General features: G+C 54.7%; 2 protein-coding genes across 5 annotated transcripts in view; one reads left to right on the top strand and one right to left on the bottom strand.

The window, feature by feature from the left end:
* The window catches only part of SLIT1 (slit guidance ligand 1), a 65,346-nt gene extending 61,876 nt beyond the window's left edge, over positions 1 to 3,470 (top strand). The window contains 2 exon segments of the mRNA XM_040607374.1: positions 829 to 1,040; positions 1,117 to 3,470. Coding sequence (XP_040463308.1) covers positions 829 to 1,040; positions 1,117 to 1,361 — 457 coding nt within the window. The 3' untranslated portion in view covers positions 1,362 to 3,470.
* A 3,993-nt stretch (positions 3,471 to 7,463) lies between these two features.
* LCOR (ligand dependent nuclear receptor corepressor) overlaps positions 7,464 to 24,056 on the bottom strand; it is an 87,502-nt gene continuing 70,909 nt past the window's right edge. For all 4 annotated transcript variants that reach the window (XM_040605245.1, XM_040605246.1, XM_040605247.1 and 1 more), the window contains one exon: positions 7,464 to 18,533. In XM_040605245.1, coding sequence (XP_040461179.1) covers positions 14,030 to 18,533 — 4,504 coding nt within the window. In that variant the 3' untranslated portion in view covers positions 7,464 to 14,029. The remainder of the gene's footprint in view (positions 18,534 to 24,056) is intronic.

Here is a 24,056-nt window from a genome sequence, read left to right as displayed (position 1 = left end):
GCTGCCCCACAGCAATAGCCTCACTCCATTGGCTCATTGGCTGCTCCTTCTTCATTGGCTGTCCCACAGCAATAGCCTCACTCCATTGGCTTATTGGCTTCTCCTTCCCCATTGGCTGCCCCACAGCAACAGCCTCACTCCATTGGCTCATTGGCTTCTCCTTCCCCATTGGCTGCCCCACAGCAACAGCCTCACTCCATTGGCTCATTGGCTGCTCCTTCTTCATTGGCTGCCCCACAGCAATAGCCTCACTCCATTGGCTCATTGGCTTCTCCTTCCCCATTGGCTGTCCCACAGCAATAGCCTCACTCCATTGGCTCATTGGCTACTCCTTCTTCATTGGCTGCCCCACAGCAATAGCCTCACTCCATTGGCTCATTGGCTGCTCCTTCCCCATTGGCTGCCCCACAGCAATAGCCTCACTCCATTGGCTCATTGGCTACTCCTTCCCCATTGGCTGCCCCATCATAACCGCCCCACTCCATTGGCTCATTGGCTGCCCCTTCCTCGCTGGCTTCCTTGTTATTGGCTGCTACTCATTGGCCACCCCTCTCATCCTTGCCCTCTCCATTGGCTGTCCCTCCTCGCTGCCTGCCCTGCCTGCCCTTCCCATTGGCTGGCTGCACCCTCTCCTGGGGCGGGGGGGTGGAGGCGGTGTCATGCCGGCGGTGCTGTGCCGTGGCCGTGCCCGACGGCTGTGCTACGGCAGTGCCGTGCCGGTGCTGGCACCGTGCTGGTGCTGAGCCGCGCCGTGCTGGGTGCCGATGGGCCGCGCATGCTGGTGCTGTGCCACACCGGCGGGTGCCTGATGGTGCCGGGTGCCCGCAGGTGCGTGCACGGGCTGTGCCTGCCCCTCGATGCCCTCTCCTACAGCTGCCAGTGCCGCGAGGGCTACCAGGGCGCCCTCTGCAACCAGCCCGCCGAGCCGCCCGACCCCTGCCACCGCCAGCCCTGTGCCCACGGCCACTGCCGCCTCACCCCCGGCGGCCAGCCCACCTGCGAGTGCCACGACGGCTACACTGGAGCCCTCTGCGACCAAGGTAGGGCCCGAGGTGGTGGGTGTGCTGGAGGGGCAGCCCCCACCAGGCTGGTGGGCTGAGCGTCGCTATTCCGCAGAGCCGGAGTGCCGCGGGGAGCCGGTGCGGGACTACCACCAGGTGCAGCGGGGCTATGCCATCTGCCAGACGACGCGGCCGGTGGCCTGGGTGGAGTGCCGGGGGACCTGCGGCGGCCCCGGCGCTGGCTGCTGCACCGGGCTGCGGCTCCGGCGCAGGAAATACGCCTTCGAGTGCAGCAATGGCGCGACCTTCGTGGAGGAGGTGGAGAAGCCCAGCAAGTGCGGCTGCAGCCAGTGCCTGTGAGCGGCCACCGGCCCCGGAGAGCTGGGGGGCCGGTGGGGAGCCCCCTCCGGAGCCAAGGACCTCGCTTTGCCCCGCAGCCGTGGTGCTGCTGTCTGGGTGCTCCTGAACTGAAGCTGAGGAGCCTGGTGGAGGGTAGAGCTGTTGCATCTAGAGGGTTGGAAAAAAAGGAAAAAAAGAAAAAAAAAAAGAAAAAAACCCCCACAAACAAAGCAAATGTGTAGATAGAGAATTTTTTAAGAACTGCAGCTACACAGACGTGTGGATATGGGGTGGGTGCTCTGCCCAGCTGCCCCTGGCTGCTCGCGGTGGGACCCTGCCTTACCCCCAGCGCAGCCCCGCAGCTGTGGAGGGCAGTGCCTGCGTCTCCCTGCCTGACCCCTCCCTGGCAGTCCCATCCCTTGCATCCAGCTTGGTGAGCTGGGGACTTTTCCAACACCTGGGGCTGAAGCAGAGGGGATTGATGTGGCTCAGCCTGGTGGGCCGTGGTGAGCCGTGGCTGGCAGAGGGCTGCACGGTGTAGCTGGCATCCCATGGTCCCAGCCAGCCCATAGCTGGACTCCCTGTCCTCTCCTCCAGCAGCCCTGGCCTCCCTGCTGAGGACCTGCGCTCGCCGTGATGGCAGCTGCAGCAAGCAGCTCCCCAGTGCAAGGGCTGGGGTGCTGGAGCCCAGAGCACCCGAGGTGGTGGCAGCTCCGTGGCCGCAGCCTGACTGGTGGCACCCCTGGGCTGTGCTTGCTGGCTGGGCTCTGGTGTGCACAGGGCATGGCTGCAACCCGCTGTGGGAGCGTCAGGTGCCATGCCGGGTGGAGCAGGACCAGGGCAGCCCCAGGCATGCTGAGTGGGTCATGGGCAGCAGTGGAGATGTCCATGTGGGTCCCAGTGCCAGCCCTGCCCCATGCTGTGGGGGCCAATACTGTTCTGTCAATGCAGAGAGGGCCCCGAATACCCCTGGCCCAGTCAGACAGCTCTGCTTAGAGGTGGGAGCCATGTGGGGCAGCACAGGAACCCCTTTCCTTCAGGCTCAGCCCCTGGGGTGCCCTGTGGCTGGTGCCCCATGTCCCACTGGCCCGGCCAGCCAGGGCAGGAGGCTGCTGGGCCAGCTGGGGTGTGGGTTTGCCATGCCCATCACCGGGGCCTCAGCCTTGTGGTTGCCAGGGCCAGCTGAAGAGGCTGAAGATGCCCACGCCTGCCAGCCTGGAGCTGCGTTACTGCCAGGACAGGTCCCACCAGCTCCTGGATTTGGGTGTCAGTGCCCAGGTGGCACCTTTCCAAAGCCTGCAGCACTGGGGGATGCTCTGGGCTGGTGCAGGAGCAAGGGCAGCACCGCTGCTGGTGCAGCATGGGGAGCCTGTACCACACACGCCCAACCTCTGCAGCAGCATCGCTTCTATGCCTGTGGGGGCCAAGGATGGTGGGGGCCCAACCTGGGACACTGCACGCAGCTGGACAGTGACACCATGTCACCCAGGTGGACAAACTCATCCCAGTGCTGCGCCCCCGGGTCTCTCTAGCACACCTCTCCAGCGCATCAGCTTCAGGTCTGCACCACTGACTGTGGCTGGGCTCTGGGCATCTGCATCGGGTGCATCTGGCTCTGTGAGTGCCGTCACCACCCCTGCTTACCACCGGCATCCAGGACTTTCCCAACACCACAGGGGACGTGTTTCTGCCACAAATGCCCTTTCCACGGGAGCTCCCTCTGCTGCATAGAGGAGCTGGGACGTGTCTCGTTTTGCCTGTGGCCCTGCCGGGGCTTGGTTGTGTTGTGTTTCTGTTCTTGCTGTAAGCTAACCGCTAAAGTATCTCTTTATACAGAATACTTACAGATTCTAATATATATTTGTATTTCATTTTGTTATAGTATTTTTATATGTTCGGGGTCAACAAATGATGTTTTCTTTTTGTTTACAGATGCTACTGGGCAGGAAAATGACGGTGGCTTTGTTTGGCCTGTGGGGTTTGTGTGTGTCACTGTTGAAGACGCTGGTTTGTACTAGGCTGGCGAGGGAGGCGCTGAGCATCCTTCCGTTGGCAGAGGCTGTATTGTTTTAGGAGATGTTTGGTATTGTCTATGTTGTCTTCCATGTGAACATGACATTTATTCATTCAGAGGCTTGGCCTCTTCTTTTCTGGAGGGGAGAAGGGTGCAGCAGGGAGCTGCTGGGCGTACAAGGAGGTGGCAGAGGCTGGGGGATGATTTGCTGCTCGTGGAGCAGCGCTGGCTGGAGCACGGCCCACATGGTGCAGGGACACAGCCCCAAGCTGGGGAGAGCCCGGGTTATCCCTTCAGTGCCTTGCAAAGGCAGCCATCACCGCCCGGGTCACGCGTGGCTGAGGGGCCAGGTGCCTGCTGCGGGGGTGGAGTGGCCACCAGGGAAACTGGGCACCCTTTGGGGCAGGAGAGAGGGAGGCCTGGGCAGCAGCCCCGGGAGCACTGAGGGGCTGGACTGTCCCTGCCACAAACACAAAGCCGCAGCAGAAAGCAGCACCACCAGCTCAGACACCAGCGTGGGAGCACTCACATCCCACCCGGGCACTTACATCCCCCCTCGGGGAGGGTGTCTCTGTGTCTGTCTCTGTCTGTGTGTGTGTCTGTGTGTGTGTGTGTCTGTGTGTGTGTGTGTCTGTGTGTGTGTGTGTCTGTGTGTGTGTGTGTCTGTGTGTGTGTGTGTCTGTCTGTGTGTGTGTCTGTCTGTGTGTGTGTCTGTCTGTGTGTGTGTCTGTGTGTGTGTCTGTCTGTGTGTGTGTCTGTCTGTGTGTGTGTCTGTCTGTGTGTGTGTCTGTCTGTGTGTGTGTCTGTCTGTGTGTGTGTCTGTCTGTGTGTGTGTCTGTCTGTGTGTGTGTCTGTCTGTGTGTGTGTCTGTCTGTGTGTGTGTGTGTGTCTGTGTGTGTGTGTGTGTCTGTGTGTGTGTCTGTCTGTGTGTGTGTGTGTGTCTGTGTGTGTGTGTGTCTGTGTGTGTGTGTGTCTGTGTGTGTGTGTGTCTGTGTGTGTGTGTGTCTGTGTGTGTGTGTGTCTGTGTGTGTGTGTGTCTGTGTGTGTGTCTGTCTGTGTGTGTGTCTGTCTGTGTGTGTGTCTGTCTGTGTGTGTGTCTGTCTGTGTGTGTGTCTGTCTGTGTGTGTGTCTGTCTGTGTGTGTGTCTGTCTGTGTGTGTGTGTGTCTGTGTGTGTGTGTGTGTCTGTGTGTGTGTGTGTCTGTGTGTGTGTGTGTCTGTGTGTGTGTGTGTCTGTGTGTGTGTGTGTCTGTGTCTGTGTGTGTCTGTGTGTGTCTGTGTCTGTGTGTGTCTGTGTGTGTCTGTGTGTGTCTGTGTGTGTCTGTGTGTGTCTGTGTGTGTCTGTGTCTGTGTGTGTCTGTGTCTGTGTGTGTGTGTGTGTCTGTGTGTGTGTGTGTGTCTGTGTGTGTGTGTGTCTGTGTGTGTGTGTGTGTCTGTGTGTGTGTGTGTGTCTGTGTGTGTGTGTGTGTGTCTGTGTGTGTGTGTGTGTGTCTGTGTGTGTGTGTGTGTGTCTGTGTGTGTGTGTGTCTGTCTGTGTGTGTGTGTGTCTGTCTGTGTGTGTGTGTCTGTCTGTGTGTGTGTGTGTCTGTCTGTGTGTGTGTGTCTGTCTGTGTCTCTCTGTGTCTCTGTGTGTGTCTCTCTGTGTGTGTCTCTGTGTGTGTGTCTCTCTGTGTGTGTCTCTGTGTGTGTGTCTGTGTGTGTCTGTGTGTCTGTCTGTGTGTGAGTCTGTCTGTGTGTGTGTCTGTGTCTGTGTGTGTGTGTCTGTGTCTGTGTGTGTGTGTGTCTGTGTGTGTGTGTGTCTGTGTGTGTGTGTGTGTCTGTGTGTCTGTGTGTGTGTCTGTGTGTCTGTGTGTGTGTCTGTGTGTCTGTGTCTGTCTGTGTGTCTGTCTGTGTGTCTGTCTGTGTGTCTGTGTGTCTGTCTGTGTGTCTGTGTGTGTGTCTGTGTGTGTGTCTGTGTGTGTGTGTCTGTGTGTGTGTGTCTGTGTGTGTGTGTCTGTGTGTCTGTGTCTGTGTGTGTGTCTGTGTGTCTGTGTCTGTGTGTCTGTCTGTGTGTGTCTGTGTGTCTGTGTGTCTGTGTCTGTGTGTCTGTGTCTGTGTGTCTGTGTGTCTGTGTCTGTGTGTCTGTGTGTCTGTGTGTCTGTGTGTCTGTGTGTCTGTGTGTCTGTGTGTCTGTGTGTCTGTGTGTCTGTGTGTCTGTGTGTCTGTGTGTGTGTGTCTGTGTGTGTGTGTCTGTGTGTGTGTGTGTCTCTGTGTGTCTCTGTGTGTCTCTGTGTGTGTGTGTGTCTCTGTGTGTCTCTGTGTGTGTGTGTCTCTGTGTGTGTGTGTGTGTGTGTGTGTGTGTGTGTCCCACCTGGAGGGTGCCACCTGCTGCCCCCCCTTGTGCACTCACCTCTGCCGTTCCCCAGTTATCACACCAAACAAACGTTGATATCAAAGAAACGTTTAATAAGCTGCAATAAAATACGGACCTTTAGAAAGCTCATAGGGTGAATATCGACAGTAGAGGAAGAAAACAAGGTGGTGGGAATCCTTGAGGAGTTCAGATCTGAGTCAGGGACCTTTTACCTGAAATAAGAACACAACTTCTTCCATAGGCTAGGATGAAATAAAAGACAGGAGCACAGAGTTCACAAAATGTCAACATTTAGAGAGTCGATACATATTCAAAGTTCAAATGACCCAGCTCTTATAGCTATACATATTGATTTAAAGCAACTTAATATAATTTTATTTTCTTTTTTTTTTTTTTTTTAATATATACATTTTCAAAGGTTTGTCAGGTGAGGTATGTAAACATTATCTAATGGAAACCCCTCTCCACATTTCCAACTGAGAATTCACAGCAGACAGTTCATTTTCCCAACTCGCGACGCAGTACTTCCTGCTCCCCAGAGCAACCGGGAATGACATGCTAAGCCACGGCTCCCCCAGGTGCAGTCACTGGCTCCCATTTCCCACTGCTGGTCTGTACAGTTCACATTGCTTAGGCTCAAACATACAGTACCGGACAGGAGGGCTTTTCAGCTCAGTGTCTAAAAGTTATATAGAAACAGAGAAACAAAACTCTCCCAGGGAAGCAGACACAGATGAAGGAAAAACATTTGCCATCAGGGTGGAGATAATATTCAAATGTTGAGCATCTTAAGAAAAAAAATTACTGGGTTATTGTTGCCTTTTTTTCCTTTTCTTTATTTTTTTTTTTTTTTTTTTTTTTTTAACACACCGGTTCCAAGGATGAAGGAAGTGTGTGGCTGGTGAGGAGTCCTGCAGGGCTGGGACCCAGCCGCGCTCCACCCTTCAAAGTCAGGGACCCATCACGATAAAAGCAGCAACAATCCTGCTGACGCTGCCCCACATAGACAGCTGGGCTGGAGGGGGATCAGCCAGCAAACACTTCCAGGCAAAAAAGGGGTTAAAAAAAAAAGAAAAAAAGAAAAATTCAAACCCACTTGGGAAAAAACAACCATGACATCAGATCCCGCCTAGAAGGAGAATTAAAATTGCAGGATGGCAAGCAAATAAGCAAATGACCTTCTGGAGCCAGCACTGCGATTGATATGGCAGTGGCACACTCCCCGGGGTCACCCATACCCGCAGGAAGCACAGGAGCCCTGAAGGCAGCTGCTCACTGCAGTAATTTGCAAGTGGGAGTTTGCTATCAGTAGCTACCTACCCTACCCTGGCCGTTTTGGGGGGAGTTCCTTGGGGGTGACAGCAGCCCTCACCTCCTGCATTCCTGGGGATGCCTCGTTGGGCATCCCCAGCCCAAGAGACACCCCCACCGCCATGCTGTGCTGGACTGAGCCCCCACCAGAAGCAGGGTCATTCCCACCCAGCCCTGAGCCCCTAGAGCCCCTGCCATCGAAGCAGACATTATTACTACAAATCTTATTGCTTGCAGTGCCCCTCGCCCCGGGGAATGGCCACCCTGGCCGGCCACAGGAGCTCACTGCCTCCCCAGGGACCGTGGCCATTGACCAGGTCTGACATCATCAAAATGAGATGAAGAGAAAGAGCTGATGCTTCAACTTTGATGTGAAGTTGACCAAACACCACCACCACCCACCCCACCCCACCCCATCCAGTCCCATCCCATCCCATCCCCCCACGCAATAGCCAGCCCTTTGGTTGTGGCACGCTGGGCAATACAGCCCCACCAACCGACACACCAGTCAGAACAAGAACCTGTGGAAAGCCCATGAAATAAATATTAAAAAACACTATTTACAATATTAGATCTGTGAGCATGAAGTGAGAGAAAAATGCTTTTTCCTGCCCCAAAACCGCTTAAAAAGTAGGTTAGCATCCTGCCGCCTAGCACAACACTATCTTACATGGCACCTACACATAATATATATTCACATTTCATTTTAAAATTAGGTACTCTTACAAACAGACTTAGAAAACATTGGCTAGCAACACAGCCCGAGGGACCACCCGGCCTCCAGACCCATGCCGCAAACGCCGGCCGGCTGCATCCCAGCTCCTCCAGCTGCCCCCAAGCTGCCAACGTGCCCTGAACCAAAACCGCCCGCTGCCCCCGTTGCCCTTTGGGGAGAGGGTGGAAGTGCTCGTGAAGGAGAGGGCTTGTCCGCCGGGAGGGGAGGAGGAAGGGTGGGGGCCGTGATTTCTGCTAAGCCTAGGGGTGAGCTTAATACAAACAAGAACTCCTGAGAACATCTTAGAACAGATGGATTCATTTCACAACCACCAAGCTAAAGGATGGGCCGAACGGATGCTACGACACACAGGGGGGAGGGACACGCACAGTGCAGGGACATTGTAGCCTCGTAGCTCAAAAAACCTGCTCCTACAAGAAAAGCTCCCTGGCCACGGGGAGCCTACCCCTGCCTCACTCCTGGGCCGTTCAGGCATACAGCTCGAGGATGGAGACCTGAGGACACCTTGGCTGGGGCTCAGCCCCCTTCCCCTGGCACGGCTGCCAGCGGTGGGAAGGCGATAGCCCAAGCCGGGCAGCAGCCCACACCTCCCTGCCGCCTCAGGCACTGCCCATGCCTACGGGAGGCTGGGAACTGTGGCTTTTCCAGTTGCCTTCAACTGGGAATGCAGTTGTAGGCTGAAAGAATACGAGCTGGAGGGAGAAACTGTTCATCACCAAGTCTTAAAAACAGGGCAGTGGTACGTCTGTGTCTTTCTGAAATTGCGTCTCTGTTTCCTGGGAGGTTACTAGGGCTTTTGGAAACGCTGGCATTTCCAGAGGTGCCATGTGAGCAGCTAGGACACAGGTTGGGCTGCAGCTTCGCTCATCTGTGTGCCAGCAAAGAGCAGCTCGGGCAGCCCACCAGCTCGCTTAGCCCAGCACCGCACGAGCTGCCCCCCCATCACAGGAGGGACAGGGACGTGGAGAGCAGCAGGGACAAGTTCATGCCACTCCCCTGGCTCACAGAGGATGATCAGCAATACAGCAGAAAGTTTGCTGAAAGCATCAGTGCCAGCCAGCCAGCTCTCTGGAGGAGGCTTGCTGCAAATGCGTCTCACTGACGCGCTGGCAGTTGAACACAGAAACACCACTGCACACAGCAAACACAAGCAAAAAGGACCTCATTAGTGATGAATTACTGATGAATATAAACACGTGCACACCTTGGACATACTGCACAAGCCCCACCAGCAGAGAAACCCATTCCAGAGCTGGCATTGCTAGACAAGAACCTAACAGACAGAAGGAGCCATCCTGGGCTCAAACTGCTCTTGCTGCAGCCCTCAACCCCCGACAGATAAATTTTGACTCTGAGTTTGGCAAACCCAGCCTCTCCTGGAGGTTAGGTAAGGTGGATTGCTCCTGACCACGTCAGATGTGAAGACCCGGGGCCACTGCTGCTGAGGTGAGAGGGGAAAGGGTAACCATGCACAGGAGAGAGGGAGGCTGGCAGAAGGGACAGTAAGGACATCTGTGGCGGTGCAGAGCTAAGGCGATGCTGCTCCCAGTACATGGACTGGGAAGCTGGGACGGAGACTAGTTTCAAGAACAGGATAAGAAAGTGGCCAGCGTGGAAACCCAAAGTAACAGAAGGAGGAGAGGTCTGTTTTGTGGGACACAGCACTTGTGCTGAAATCCGGAGCTGGAGAAGCAGGGCAGAGTGGTGGCCGAGGAGGAGGAGCGCAATGAAGCTGCGGAGCTGAGGATGGCACTGTGGTAGTGCCAGTGGGCAACTCTGCACCATAGCAAACAGAAACGCACTCCATGCCCTTGTGGAATAAGGCGATAAATCGTGTCGCTTACTTGCCTCCATTCATTAAGATCGTCTGCAGCTCCCTGTGCATCCCGTGCATTGCGTAGAATCTGTGTTTATTGGGAACGGGCCGCTCTAATGTAGGGGCCGTGCCTCAGCAGCACACCTCACTGCTGCCTCGCTGCAGAGCAAACAGAAACAAGTAGTGCATGTCCCAAGTCATTAACAAAGAGCAACAGGTTATATATATGGAATTACCTCTCTTGTGCACTATTCTAGCTGAAACGTGGCTGCATGGAGAGAGGAAATTGGGAGGTAAATCAGGAAGAAAGTAATGCAACATGAGGACTGATTGGGGAAAAAAAGAAAAGGAGAAAAAAAATCAAACATCTGAGCACTGATAAAGAAAATGGAACTACCCAGGCAATGCCACCCTGCCAGGCAGTCACCTCACATGCAGACCCTTTAATTTGCTAGCAAATTAAACGGAAATTTAATTTTCTAGTAAATTACAGCATTTCTCCTTCCTGCCCTAAACCAAAGCACTCACAAAAGCAAGTGCAAAGCCCATTAAAAGCAGGCCTTGTAGTCTGCAAGACCTGGCGGCTACTACTGGTGTCAAGTGGAGAATGCACACAGGAGAGGCAGCGGGGCCGAAGATGGCATCTCCAGGAGCAGTGACAGCAAGGAAAGGAGCCTGGCAAGGACTTTCCTGGGATTTTCCTCAGAGCAGAAAGTCTTAATGCTTTTCTAGATATGACAACCCCTCCAGCCTACCTAACTCCTGGGGCATCTTCTCCCGGAGTAACCCAATGGGTTGCACAAATCTGTAATTCAGAGAACTTGTACTAAAGCACCAATATTCTCAGCTCGAGGTGGGCTGGAGAGTTTGTGCCCCAAGTGCTTGCTGCAATAATTTAGCCATACGCGATGGCTTCACCCTACACATCCCTTGGCAAACAAGCCTGTTCTCCACAAAACCTACCTTCACGAGTTAAACCCACCACTCAGTGCAGCAGCTGTGGGGGGAAAAGTCCCTGCCAGCTCCTCACAAACAGCATGGTGTAGAGAAGAATCACCCCAGTTTTCCTCACAATTGTAATTTTTAAACAGGGGGAGCTGCTGGGAGGAAAGGAGGAGGCAGAGAGCAGGGCACCTCTGAGCAGGGTTTATGTGCCTGGCCAGGGAGAGCCCTGCAGAGGCTGTGGCACCAGGGACAGTGGAACAGGGAGCCGGGGTGGGGGGTGTCCCTTCTGACAAGACCCCCCGGGACAGCCCAGCTTGCACCTCCTGCAAACCTGCTCCCCACTTCCCTGCAGATGCCCAGGGTGCTGCTCCGCCATCTGCCCACCTGCGCCAGGTGCCCACGGGGGACATGCAGCGCATGCCTGGCCTGGGCTGATCCCAGGCAGCATGCTGAGGCTACTGTATTTAAAAACCGGTTTTCTTTGAAAAAAAACCTCAGAATTATTTGCTTTCTCTTAATTTCCTTTCTGAAGACAAGAATAACAAACCCTCTTTTCAGCCCCACCTGGATAAAACCCACACCCTCCACCTTTCCTCATCAGAGGGTGCAGAAATGCAGATTTACACCTACAAGGCACAGCCCAGCTCCTAATAAAAGTCAGTAGGCTCTTTGCACCAAGCCAAACCGCAGCAACACAACAGAAGGCTACAGCTCAAGACTGGAAGTTCAAAGGGGTGGGAGGAATATGGTTTCCCTATTAGCACCTCTGATTTCTCCACACAACAGATCCTGACCATTCCTCTCCGGAGCTGACACCTGGCAGGGGCACTGCCAGGAAGCTCAGCACACCGATCCCACCGCCACCTAAGCCGAGCAGCACACACCGAACTGGGACAGATGCCCAGAAGCTGCTCCGCTCCCACACCAGTGTGACACCTGCCATCTCCCAGCCTCGCCACACTCAAGCCAACGCTTGGGTGCTGGTGAAGCCCCAGGGTGCAAGGAGGCAGCCGGGAGGCTGGAGCAGCAGCACCCCATCTAGAAAGCCTCTCTCCACTTGCTTTCTCGAGGTGTAATGAGGTTCCCGCTCCCAAAAGTACAGAAGATGGAGAGCAGGACAGCCTGCATTTACCAGCAGCTAAAAAATGAAAGAGAATGAGAGAGAGCAAGCCCCGAGGAGCGCTCGGCGTGTGGTGCCCTGCATGTCTCGGCATGCGTAGCCTGGCACAGGCGCTTCGGGAGTGATGGCGAAGGATGGGGAAAGGGGGGGTTTGCTGCAGGGGAGCGGCACGAGGAGCAGAGGCAAGAGGGGTGCTCACATGCACACCTGGCCCCGGGGAAGGAGGGGAAATCCTGGGGCCCCGTGCCTGCGGAGAGGTTACAGGACCGTAAGTATGGATGGAGAAGCAAGAGGAAAGACAACCTGTAAGAAAGGTACAGATCAGTCATTTAACTGCCATCAGTGCCCTCCTGCCACACACCTCTCCTGAAACACTTTTAAATCTTTTCTGATGGAATGTTTGACATATTTAATGCATGCAGTAAAAATTAAAGTAATAGATAACTTCATATTAATCTGTACAGGGACTGACAGGCTAGATTTAATCACTTCCTAGCTGTTCAGAGAGTTAACTTATGATTCAAAGGGAAGGAAAAAAAGATTATTTATTTTTTTTAAATCAGCCATTTCATAGTAAAGAGAAAAATGTGCTGCAGCCTCATGTGCGTCAGCGCTGGGGGAAGGGAATACCTGCAAGAGAGCCAGAGGTGCTCTGCAAAGGGCGTGCAAATCTCAAACACCTTGTTTCATCCTCTAAATGAGTACAATGAAAGATTTAAAGACAATTACCTGCTTTCCACTTCCAGTCCACAGGCTTTGGGTTCCGGGGTTCAATGCCAACTATGGAAAGCAATTCCTGTTGCAGCTGAGCCCTCTCTAGCCTCTGCCCCCAGGGCAGGTGGCTCTTGAATGCCTGTCCTGCTCCAGCGCCTTGCTCTCAGCAGGGACAAGGAGCTGAGCAAGGACCAGCAAGCAGCTGTTAAAGGTCGGGTGACCTCAGAGCCCACACGGTGCCCTCCCAGGCATTGCTGCGCGGGAGGAGGCTTGCACTGGGATTCATTCAAACAGACTTTGTGCAGCAATGTGAAAATGAAGCCGTGGAGATGCTGAGCAGAGTCCCTTCCCCAAGCGCAGACCACAGCAGCCACTTCTGATCATCTGTGCCCAAGCAGAGCCAGCACAGCCACATGCTCCATGCACTTCTAACAGGTTTCTCTCAGACCGTGACCCTGTTCTACCCCTGCAGGCCCCTAGCTGCCTTTTAAACACGCTGCAGAGGCTTGTAGAGGAGCCCTGCAAAGGTGTTGTGCGGGACAGAGCAGAGGCTTGGCTGCTTTCAGACTCCACAGCACCAGACACAAGCAAGGACAAACCAACCGCACTTTGCTAGAAATGCAAATGAAGGTAAAAAATAAACCTAAGTCAGTCCCTTATCCCAACCCTATTCCAACTGCAAATCCTGGTTTAGGAGGGCACTTAGGCAAGGCGTGCACAACAACACAGGGCCAGGGCTCCCCTTCTGCAGAGCACCAACATCAGGAGCTCGAGCCCAAAAAAAGGGAGAGATTCAACCTTCAGCGAAGCGCTGTGGAAACTGCTTTGCCGTCAAGAGACCACAGAAATCACCACGAGGGCAGCAAAACAGGAGGAGGTCTGTCCAAAAGCAGGATGCGGCAGGACCGATTCATCCCTGAAGCCAGCAAGAACTAAAGATGGATGCAGCCCAGTGTGCCCGCCTGGTACCCAGAGCCCCCGCAGCATCTCCTCCGCCACCTCCTCCTGAGTGGGACCTCCCCACCCACGGGCTGTGCGATGGGGGAGCAAAGCAGCCATCAGCAGTACACACACCAGTAGCTAATTAATACTTTTATGCAGGTAACATTACGGGACACCAGCAGCTGCTACTAACGAACCAACAAAGGACAGATTCACCTTTCTCTCCCTCAGTGATGGGAAATAGTTTTGGTTTTGTTTCAAATGCCACTAAGAAGACAGACAGAAGGAGGACTCTGAAGGAAAGGGAAATGTTTGCGTGCACCCAAAGGCTGCCGAAAGCTACTTCATGTGCACAAAGGTGGTTTTCTTTCTGCTACAGTACAAGTGCTTGTGCCTCAAGTATAAAACGCAAGCCTCCAAATCACACAGACGAGCTTCTTATTTTTATTTTTTAAAGTGATAAATAAGGCACTGTACTTTTAACTAAAACTGCCTAGTTCCAAGTTTAAAAAAAAACCAAGGAACGTTCAAACTGCAGAAACTTCCTTCTGAACAGCAGAGCCAGACAGGCCGACCTCTTCTCTGTCCAAGACACATCTGCCGATGCCTAAAATCACGGGCATTATCCTTTAACTGCGGATTTTTAAAGGCTTGCTACAGCTTATAAAAGCAGCTTTAGTTAATGCATGGTAAAGGGTTACTACTATACATCAGTTTTGTACATGGCTACCGGTTCTTTGCTATTTCGGGTCCAGTCGCGAGCGTTTGCTGTGCGAACAGTCCACTTTTGCCCTCAGCTTCCTCTTGCCCTGTGACCCGCTGCTCTCCTGCATCTTCTTCATGGACCTTGTCAGGGTCTTCCCACTGCTGGGCTTCTTGTTGGCCAACTTCTGCGACCGTGTGGAGGACTCCCCCAGAGGCTTCTGCTTCGGGGACTTGGCCAGCTCCTCCTGGCCGGGGGGCAGCACAGCCCGTCTGCTCGTGTTCTCCTTTCCCTTCCGCAAGGGGAGCCGCACCTTCTCCAGCTGCCTTTTCGGGGCTCTCTTGTCTTTCAAAGACATTTTCCTAGCCAGCTTATTGCTCCTCTCCATGGCAGCCTGCTTTCGGGTGGCGGGAGCCTTTGCACTGACCTCCGAATGTTTTATTTTACTGGCCTTCTTGGCAGGCAGCTTGTCCTTGGTGGAGGAGCCAGACCGCTCCTGGGTGCTCCCGCTCTCCTTCAGCATCCTCCTCTTCCTGCTGAGCTGGAGGTCGGCTTTGGGCAAGGGGTCCTCCTGGGACCTGCTCTTCCCCTTCCGCCCCTTCCCGCTCCCATCCACCGATGGGGATTTAGCAGGAAAGGCATCTGCTTTGATCTGCAAGGCCAATTTTGGAGACATCAGTGGGTTGATGCATACGCTCTTCCGGCTCTGCTTGCTCTCCAGGGACAGGTGGTCCCCTGGGCCATCGCTCTTCTTCTCCGCCTTCACCACACGGTGCTGGGCTCGGAACTTGCCCCGCAGGTTGGAGTACTTGCGCAGGATCCTGGTGCTGGCCTGTGTGGGCAGGCTGGGCGCAGGCTGGATAGTTTTGTCTTTGCTCAGGTCCTCAGTGCTGGCATCAGTGGGAGACATCTGGCTGGGAGTGGTGGCTTCTTCAGCCTCCGCTTTATCAGCGTTCTCCCGAATTTTGGCCCAAAGCTTTTGGTTTTTCAGGTTATTCCGAGCTGGGGTAGTGGCAGCAAACTTCTTGAGATGTTTTTTCAACCGTTCAGCTTGCAGTGAGCTGGGGTAGAGACTGGAGGAGGAGTACTTCTGCATGGGAACTTTGATGGGGGGGATCTCCCCTGGGAGACGGGTGTTGAGTTTCTTCACAATCACTAGAGACCTGGTTTCAGTTGTCTCCAGAAACCACTGGCAGATGTCAGACAGCTTAAAGGCCTTCATAAACAGCATCTGGACGGGAGAAAGCTTCTGCACTTCCAGCGAGCCTCTACTTTTCCTTGTCCTTTTCTTGCTTTTCCAGATCTCTTTCAGTTTGTCGGCTTTGTTCTTTACCTTGGGGGGTGGCTGCACCTCCTTTTCCAGCTGAATCCAGCCCTTCTGAACTTTCATGTACTGGGTGTTGAACTCGGCAATGAGCTCCTGGTTCTCCTCTTCAGCACACCACTCCATGAACTTTGGTTTGCTGTCAGCCATGTCTATGTCCTCCAACACCGGGGAGTCATCATTCCCTGAACTGCGTTCGTCCCTCGGTTTGGGGATCGCTTGCATAGACTCCTTCCCTGGTGTGCTCTTTTTTGCAGTGTCTATGGGGGCGGGTGCATTTCTTAAGTTATAAAACTGCAGGGCGACCTTTTTATGCTTCACGGCCTTTGCTGGAAGATGCTTGCTTCCCCCTCTGCTGCTGGGACATGAAGGTGAACTGGCCACCAGCTTATAATTCTCCAGCCTGCTCACATCCATGGCACTGTCAGGGCTCTCCTCATCCTTTGCACTAGCATCGCCTGGTTTCACATCCACTTGCTCAGTATCGTTTGCGGGCACGCTGCTCTCTGGAGGAAGGAGAATGCTTCTCTTCTCAGAATCAGCCTGAATGCTGATTTCCTGCATCTCACCCTGTTGACTTTGGCTGCCATTAGCAGGGGGGTCATCTTTAGAGGAATTTTCTCCCTCTGCCACAGTCTCTTTCGCTAAGATGCTTTTGTAGGTTTGTCTGGTAGTGACACCATTCTCCTCACCTGGCCGCTTCTCAGCGATGTTCTCTGGAGCCTGGTCGGTGCCCGGCCCCTCACTGGTTTTGAGCAGCACATTGGGGAAGCAGTCGTTTGGGAAGTGCATGGATGCTGCCCCATCCAGCTGCACTTCTCTCTTGAACCGCTTAGCGCCAGGGCTCTTGGAGAGTTTGATCTGAAGGCAAGGAAGCTGCACAGAGCTGGAAGAACCAGTATCCTCAGCACTGCCCTCGGCGGGTGACTGAGATTGCTGGCTTCGGAGGCGCCGGTCCGATGCCACAAGCACTCTCCTGCCTTTCTTTCGCTTCTTGTCTAGACTGTCCTTGGAAGAGATAGAGCCTTTTCCTGCAGTGTCTGAGCCATCAGGTTCAGGTGGCATCTCCCCTTCAATGGGCTCTTTTTCACCTGCCGGGCTGTTACTCTGCACTGCCTCCTCTTCTGAGATTTCAGGGAGGGTTGTGCTGGCTGGCACAGCCTCCTCTTGCTCAAGGGCACCGTCACCCACCATGCTCAGTAATTTGGCTTCTGGTTTATCATCGATGCCTCTGTTCACATCCACACACTGCAAGCTGGCAGGGGGCTCGGGGGGACTTTCCCCATTCATGGTGGCAAGGGGCTCATCAGGACCCTCCCAGCCTGGCGAGCGTGGGCAGGGCTCTGCCAGACACAGCCCGCAGGGCTCCGCATCCTCCGCGCCTGGAAGCTGGGCTGGATCTGTGGCACCATCGTGCGCCAGGGGTGCTGTGTCTGCAGTAGCAGAGGGCTGCAACAGGGACTTTAGCTCTGGGCTGGTGGGGAGGTCTGGATCAGTTTGTACGTCAGAGCCTGGACAACATTCCTCCCCGCTGGGCACTTCTGAGATGGGAAGGGCAGCAAAATCGGCGGCCTGCCCGCCGCCACTGCTGTCCCTGGAGGAGCCCAGGCTGCTGCCAGCTTCCCAGGGGATGGTGCCTCCCACTCTCATCCCCCCTCCTTCAGCAGGAGGGGAGCTGGGGGGCAGCGAGCTGGCTGAGCTGTCCTCTTTCTGGGGGCTGGGTGGAGCAGAGAGGGAGAAGAAGGGCATGGCCATGGTGGCTTCCCTCGACCGCAGCGCCCGGGTATCCCAGGGCTGCACAGAGGCTGGCTCAGCTCTCTCTTTTGTTTCTTGGCTGGTTGGTGCCCCTTTAGCCAGGAGCCGCAGGGAAACCCTCTTCTCGCCTTCCCGCCCTGCCCCAGCAGACCCCTCCACTGAGAGCACCAGGGGTGGCTTAGCGCTTACGAGGGTCTCTGCTCGCAGTGCCGGGCTGCTCCCCCTCTCCTCCACCCGGGAGCTCTTAACCAGCGTGCGCACCGTCGGGAGCTCACAGCACTCCCCGTTGAAGTAATACCCCCGTGTGCTCTTCCTTGCTGTCTTGCGGGACGACACCAGCCGCTGGCTCTCAAAATGGCACTCGGTGATGGGCTGGCTGATGTAGACCACGTCACACTGGTTGTCATAGTCATTGATCCTCAGCCCTGATGCCTTCTTGTTCTTCCGAGTGGATCTGAGGGGGGCTGCCTTGGCGCGGGGGTGCCCGCTGGGGGTCCGGTGGGCGGCTGGCGCAGCAGTGGTGGGCAGCCAGCCCTCTTTGGACTTGTCAAGCGGGCCCTTGTCAGCCAGGTGCAGGTGGCAGCCTGCCTTGCCCTTGGCTGTGGCGTGCAGGTGGTTTTCTTGCTTTGGTCTCGCATCTTGTTCTTTTGCGTCTAAGTCCTGGTGCAAAGATGCTTTCGAGCTGCATTGCAAAGTGTTCTCTTTGTCAGCTCTGCGAGGGGAGGTCACCGCAAAGCTGGGATCCCAGGACTCTTCTGGCAGAGCTCTGAAAGAGCTCTTTTGGGACCCCAGACAGCTCTCTAAGCTGTCCTCGCTGCCATTCACATTTGCCACTTTGACCGAGATATAACCTTCCACGAGAGTCTTACCTGCTAGCTGCTCTTTATTGTCCTCACACTTTCTCACACCGGCTTCTTGCTCATGCCCAGCAGCTTGCTGCCCTTCCAGGGTCTTTGCGGCATGATGGAAATTCAAAGAGGAAGAGTTCAACGCGCTGAGGTATCCCTGGGTGGAGCTATCCTTTGGACTAGCAGAATGAAGTCTGGTGATGGGGAGCTCGGAGAAGTCCCTTCTCAAAGCAGGACTGGAGCTCTCTGCTCTGTCCAGAGACTTCAGCTCCATCGGCTGCTTCAGGGCTTGTCCTGTAACATGCAGGGGGATATCGGACCCCGACTGTCCTGGGTCCGAGGAAGAAGGGGGCTTTGATTCAGTACAAGTAGCACCCTTATCCTGATTTTCAGTGCTTCGCTGGCTACAACCAGAGCCACAAGTAGAGGCCTCCATGGTCTCGGATTCAGACAACTGCTGGCCTTCAGAGTCTGGTTGTACTTCAGTGTATATGTCGTTCAGCACACGAATGAATTGCTTCTGATGATGTGTGCACAGTCTGACCATAAACTTTTCCAGTGGAGACTTCGGCTGATTGTTAGAGTCTATTGCTATTGTGTCTGCTGCATCCTCACTAGAGAGACAAAGAGAGAAGCAATCAGTAACATGTCCCAGGGAATAAAAGTTTATGCTGCAAAACTGGAATAACCCTTCTCTTCCCATTCAGGCATATCACTTGCCTGACCTCCAGGTAAGATCAAGCATCCTGCTGTCATGGGGCTCGCAGTTATCTCTTCAGTCCCCAGCACGCACACTTACATATGCATAGTGCTGGCAGGACACGGACTGCACTGTTGTCTGTCTCCCACTGCCACAGCACCCACAATCACACTTCTGCCTAGGACATCCTGGTGTGTAGGCACCACATGACATGTTCAAAGCAAACCTAAGTTTTCCAGTGAGAATCAGATTTAGTATCTGCACGGTGCCCAGTGTGGAAGACCCAGCACTTCTGGGACCCACCAGGACGACTGCACGCCCCTGTATGCTCAACCTGAACAGCCACGTGGGATGGGAGCAGAGTAGCATCCCAGCTGAACAACTAGATGCCAGAAATCCTGAACTATGTAAGTCTTCAAATTCTGCTTACACCTCAGTGGCAGAAGATGAATCTACAACAAACTGAGCAGGTCTGCGCTTCCTCTGTAATCAGTGCAGAAATTTGGGTGAGCTCCCAGCCTGCAGGATGTGCAGATAGCAATGCACCCTTGTGTGGCGTGGTGCCTTGCCATTTGCACTGACCTTTGATTTACTGCCATTTAATAAAGTGACTCTGCAGCTGATGGGCTGACTGTCAACACGCAGTGGCTGCCCAGAAAGGTGTGCTACAGCACAGGATCGCTGCCACTAGCTAGCTCTCAAACCGAGGCGATTATCATTTACCTGCTTGGCAGAGGCCACTAATTAGGACTTATCAGTGGAAGGTTATGGGATAATTACCCAGGGTTTGCATGAACTCATCAGGAGTGCCGTGCCAGGTACTGTTATCAAAACTATCAGTTCCCAATGGCAGCGGAGGTGATTCCCACCCAGTCCTCGCCAAACTGAAGGGGCCACACGCCTTGGCACCGGTGCTGCCCGGTACAGGATCTTTGCCAGCAATGCCAGATTGCTTTGCAGTAACAGTTGCACTTTGCACCTCCTGGCCTCGTACCAGAGGAGTGAGAGTTGTTTCCCTCCCCTGCTACAGCCTTGCTCTCCACCCCAGAACTCACTTGCTCGGCTGGGGGGGGGTGGCAACACTTACGGCAGCGTTCGGGGCCAGGGTGGGGAAAAAGCAGCTTTATGTGGAGTGGGTTTTCCCCTCCCCAAGCTGCCAGGCACAGGGCTTGACAGGTGGACAAGGACGAAGAGTCCTGGCTTGGAGGAGCTGTCGGCAGAGAGAAGGAAGAAGGAAAGCCAGGGACCAGAGCCAGCCACGCACGGTGGCAGCCGGCGTGCTGGAGCCGGCCCCGGGCAGCCCTCACCTGCCGCTTACTTACTGCTTGCTGGCTGCTCTCTTTGAACTGACAAGTGCCGCTGAGGCACCTCCAGCAACCTGCTTCCCCCGGCTCGTGGGATCTGCTCCCAAATTCAGCAAAGGGCAGGGAAAGGTGCCCAGGGGCTGGCCAGGTGGCAGCCGGTCTCCTGTTTGCCCAGAAATGCTAGGCTGCCCCCAAACCTGCCCTGAGCGTCTGCTAGCCACTCCTCTGCTTTCCAGTTTGCCCAAAACTTTAAGCATAACAAGGCTTCACCTCCCAGTCACAGCCACTCAGTTTCCTTAAAGACTTCTGGGGCAGGGTTTCCGCCAAACTGCCCGGCAAGGCTGAGTGCTCTCGGCTCACCGAACGTGCTCCAGCACTTCCAGAACATACTCCCAGGGTTAGCGATAAACAACGTACCTCGAGACTGCTTTACTACACCCAGGCGAGAAAAACGCCCTCCAGCAACCGTCTCAACTGGTTCTACCTGGCGCTGTGATGACTTTCAATTTGCAATGCCTGGGATTAGTTTAAATAAAAATGTTCAGGTACAACCTGGCCCCTCTCCAGAGCTCTGTATTGGAAGGGTTATGTCAGCCAGGATCTCTTACACAGCCCAGCTCCTCCCCTTGCCCTGCTGAATAACAAAGGGGATAAAAAACCTTTCACCCCCCTGCAAGAGGAGAGCTTGGAGCAGGGGGGCTTTGCAAGAGGCAGAGCTCAGAACAGCTTTTTCTCCACCTTTGCAAAGAGGGCGGTTGCTTTCCTCTTACCTGCTTGCAAGCCCAGCTCCTAAGAGCAGCAGCCATCTTCCCCAGCCAGCCTGAATTTATACCGGCAGCAGCAGAGGTGTGGCCCTGCCCTGGCCCACCCCACCGCCCCACTCGGGCAGCCTGGGGAAGGGGTTATGGTGGCGAAGCAGCCAGCTCCCTCCTTGCCAGGGCGCCCTCGGGTGCTGCACACAAATGGCTGCCAAGGAAGAGCCCATGGCACAGGGGAAGAGGTTGCCCGGGCGGGTGGTGAGGAAGAAGAGGCGAGCTACAGGCTGGGCGATGCCTGCCGAGGGAGGAGATTGCAGGGCTGTGTAGGGAGTCCCCCGTTTGGGAGAAGGGACCAAAGTGGCTGGTCACGGTCCTTCCTTGCCTTGCAGCAGCGATGCCAAACGCAGCTGGTCGCAGGTCACGCCTGCTCCGCACCGGTGTGCAGGGCTGGAAGAGACCCACATTCCACTAGTACGGTGAGGGAACCGGGGCTCCCTGGTCCTAAAGGCGCCTCACCCTCACCTACTTTCTTCCTCTGAAGCGTGACTGAGTCCAGTGCTCATTTTCACCTTATCTGCCCCACTGTACTCCAAGAAGCCAATCTGAGATACACACAGCCTGTCAAGCTGTAGATTTTAAAAACAGGTAAATATTCTTCCTGCTTGATAAAGGAAATAAATCCATTCAGCTTTGATGCCTTTTGTCCTTAGAAGACCCATCTCATACTCAGTGACACAGTTCACCTGCTTCTGTGGGCGTGTTGTGCTCAGGGTCCTCTGCTTTCACATCACTTTGGCTCAAAGATGGGCTGCAACTTCTCACCTTGAACCACCTGCTCCTTCCCCAGCCCATCCCTGTTTGGATGCTGCAGGCAGCATCGCCTTTTTCTGGGTTTCAAAGGATAACCTTGAGCAGAGCTCTCCCTGCCACCTGCAGCCAGGCTCCAAGCATGGCTGAATCCCACCCCAGTCCTTCCTCTCCCTGTCCCCCCAGGATGCTGAGCGACAGCTTGTGCCTCTCCCTCCTCAGATCTCCCAGACACAGCTCTGTGCTCCCTGGAACCTGCTAATCCGTGTGCCTTGGTGCCTGCCCAGCATTTCCCACCATTCCTGTCTGTTCTGGCTATTACTACTAAATAAAACATGCCCATGGCCATCCTCTTGCTTGGCGGCCGATGAATGCAGGATTGCCCACATCCTCCCTGCTTAAGGCAGTTTTGGAGAAGAGCTTGTTTCATGCTCAGGTGTAATAGAAGAACTTATTTCGAGTGCCCCACGGCTTCAGGCAGGGTTGCTTACGGACTGTATAAGCTGTTGCAGATAAACTACTTGTTTACATGGCTTACAAGAGAGGAGAGGAGAGGTGAGCTGATGGCAGAGCTGAAGTGCCTTCCTGGGGGAAGGTGATGAGTACTAACAGGTTCCTTAGCCCTGCTGGCAAAGGCACAGCGGGAGCTGAACATTGACTGGTGAATGCAGAGGATGGGAACTGGGAATATGGTTCTAAACAGGAGGAAAGATTGTTCTCAAGAGGCAGCCAGCCCTGTCTCTGAAGAGCCTGCCTTTTGGGAGGCACAGGGCAGCCCCACAGAAGCTGCTGGGCTCAGCAGACAAGAAGGAGCCCTGGGCTGCCCATACCATCTGCAGCCTTCTCCTGTGTGCCTGGGCTCATCCCTTCCCACAGGGCTGGGCCTGAGGCTCTCTTCGTTCTGGGTGTGCATGAAGAATGTCTCAGCTTCCTCAAGGGCTGGAGAAGCCACAAGCCTAAAGCAGATCCATGGCCAGTGAGAGGCGACTTCCTGGGGACCCCCTACGCCTACAGCCAAGCTGCAAGTGCAGTCACAAACCTGTATGGGGTATCCTGAAGGATTCAGAGCGATGGGAGAGACGACCCACCAGCCAGGGAGCTTTCCTGCAGAGCCTGGGAGATGGCAGGGCTGCCCTTTCTGGCTGCCAGCCTTGAAAGCTGCCTACGCAGTGCTGCGGCTGCCGGGGGCTCCCCTGCTCCTGCGCCCCAACATCCCACTTCCAGCCCCGCTGCGCGCCTCGCCCCGTGCCAGCAGGAGACACCCCCGTGTCACAAGCAAATCTTACCACCTGAGCCCCTCGCTACCTCCTGGCCCTTCTAGCTTTCCCAGGGCAGCCCTGTTCTCCTTCCCCGCCTGCCACAGAAGGTGTCAGAGGCATCAAGGGGCAGGAGCTGTCAGAGGCACAAACGGAGCTGTTGCTACGCAACCCCGGCGGTGCAGCAATTAATGCTGGGGAAAACGTGCTGTGCTCTAAAGCTATTTGCATAGCTGCGTGCTGCAATACATTTGTTTGCATTGTGCCTCTACTGTTTAGTGGAGTTTGAAGTCAACCCTCCCCCATCTCTTGCTGTGGGGGACCTGGGGCTTCCAACAAAGGCCACGCGGCTGGGGATGGTGGGGCTGGGGGAAGGCAGGGGTTTGTCTGTCCGTAACACCTATAGACTGCACAGGTATAGGGTTTACAGTATGGGGAGGAAAGCCAAGCTACCTGGATTTCACTCTAAGCAGCCCAGAGAGCTTTTTCCCACCTCACAGAGCAGGCTCCAGCAGTGCCTCCGACCCACTGATGGGGTTGCTATGCCTCCCCTTTTGCAGTTGCACCAGGGTGACACTGGGCGCGTTCTGCTTGTGAATGTCAGAAACGGACCTTTAGGGGCAGCCCAGCCTGCCTCTGGCTGGAGAGTGCATCCTGCAGGGGGGAGCAAGGGGGGGGAAGAAAGAGAGGGAGAAAGAAACCAGCTGGTTCATACCAACCTACCTGGGAAGCCAGTCTCTGAAAACCTGCTGATTGCCAACTGCAACCTTCTGGTTTGCCCTCCCCAAGTTTCTCACTATTGAACATGAAGCCTGTGCCATTTTGGGGTTTCTTTTTTTAGCCCTTGAACACTGGTTTGATTGATTATAAGTTTACAGTTATGTTTTGTACCTCAGAGGCACAAGAAGCAGCAGCAGAACAAAAGTTCAAGGCTAAGTGTTTCTGTTCCTTTCAGACCACTCTAAGCCTCAGGATTATAGCTCTGTAAAAGAAACAAAACATAGCTATAAACTTATAAAATCCAATTTAGTATTTTTACAGGGATGACCTCTCCCCTCCCTCTTCTGTTGCCACACAGCTGACTCCCTGGCAGTCAGTGGAGAGCTGCCTCACACCACCCAAAACCAGAGGTACCACTGGAGCACCTCACCAAGCTGAAGGGTGCCTTGGAAACCTGGATAAACACAGAGATTTGAGAAACATGGATGAGAAAGAAGAAAGCCTGGCCTGCACGTGATGCTCTCCATCAGCTGAACCCAAAGACCTGACCATGCCCACTTTGACCCCAAGGTCCAAGGTAGCATGTCTCGCT

This window comes from Falco naumanni, chromosome 9 (assembly GCF_017639655.2).
Source record: "Falco naumanni isolate bFalNau1 chromosome 9, bFalNau1.pat, whole genome shotgun sequence".
Taxonomy (NCBI): Eukaryota; Metazoa; Chordata; class Aves; order Falconiformes; family Falconidae; genus Falco; species Falco naumanni.
This window is presented reverse-complemented; position numbering and strand designations above follow the sequence as displayed.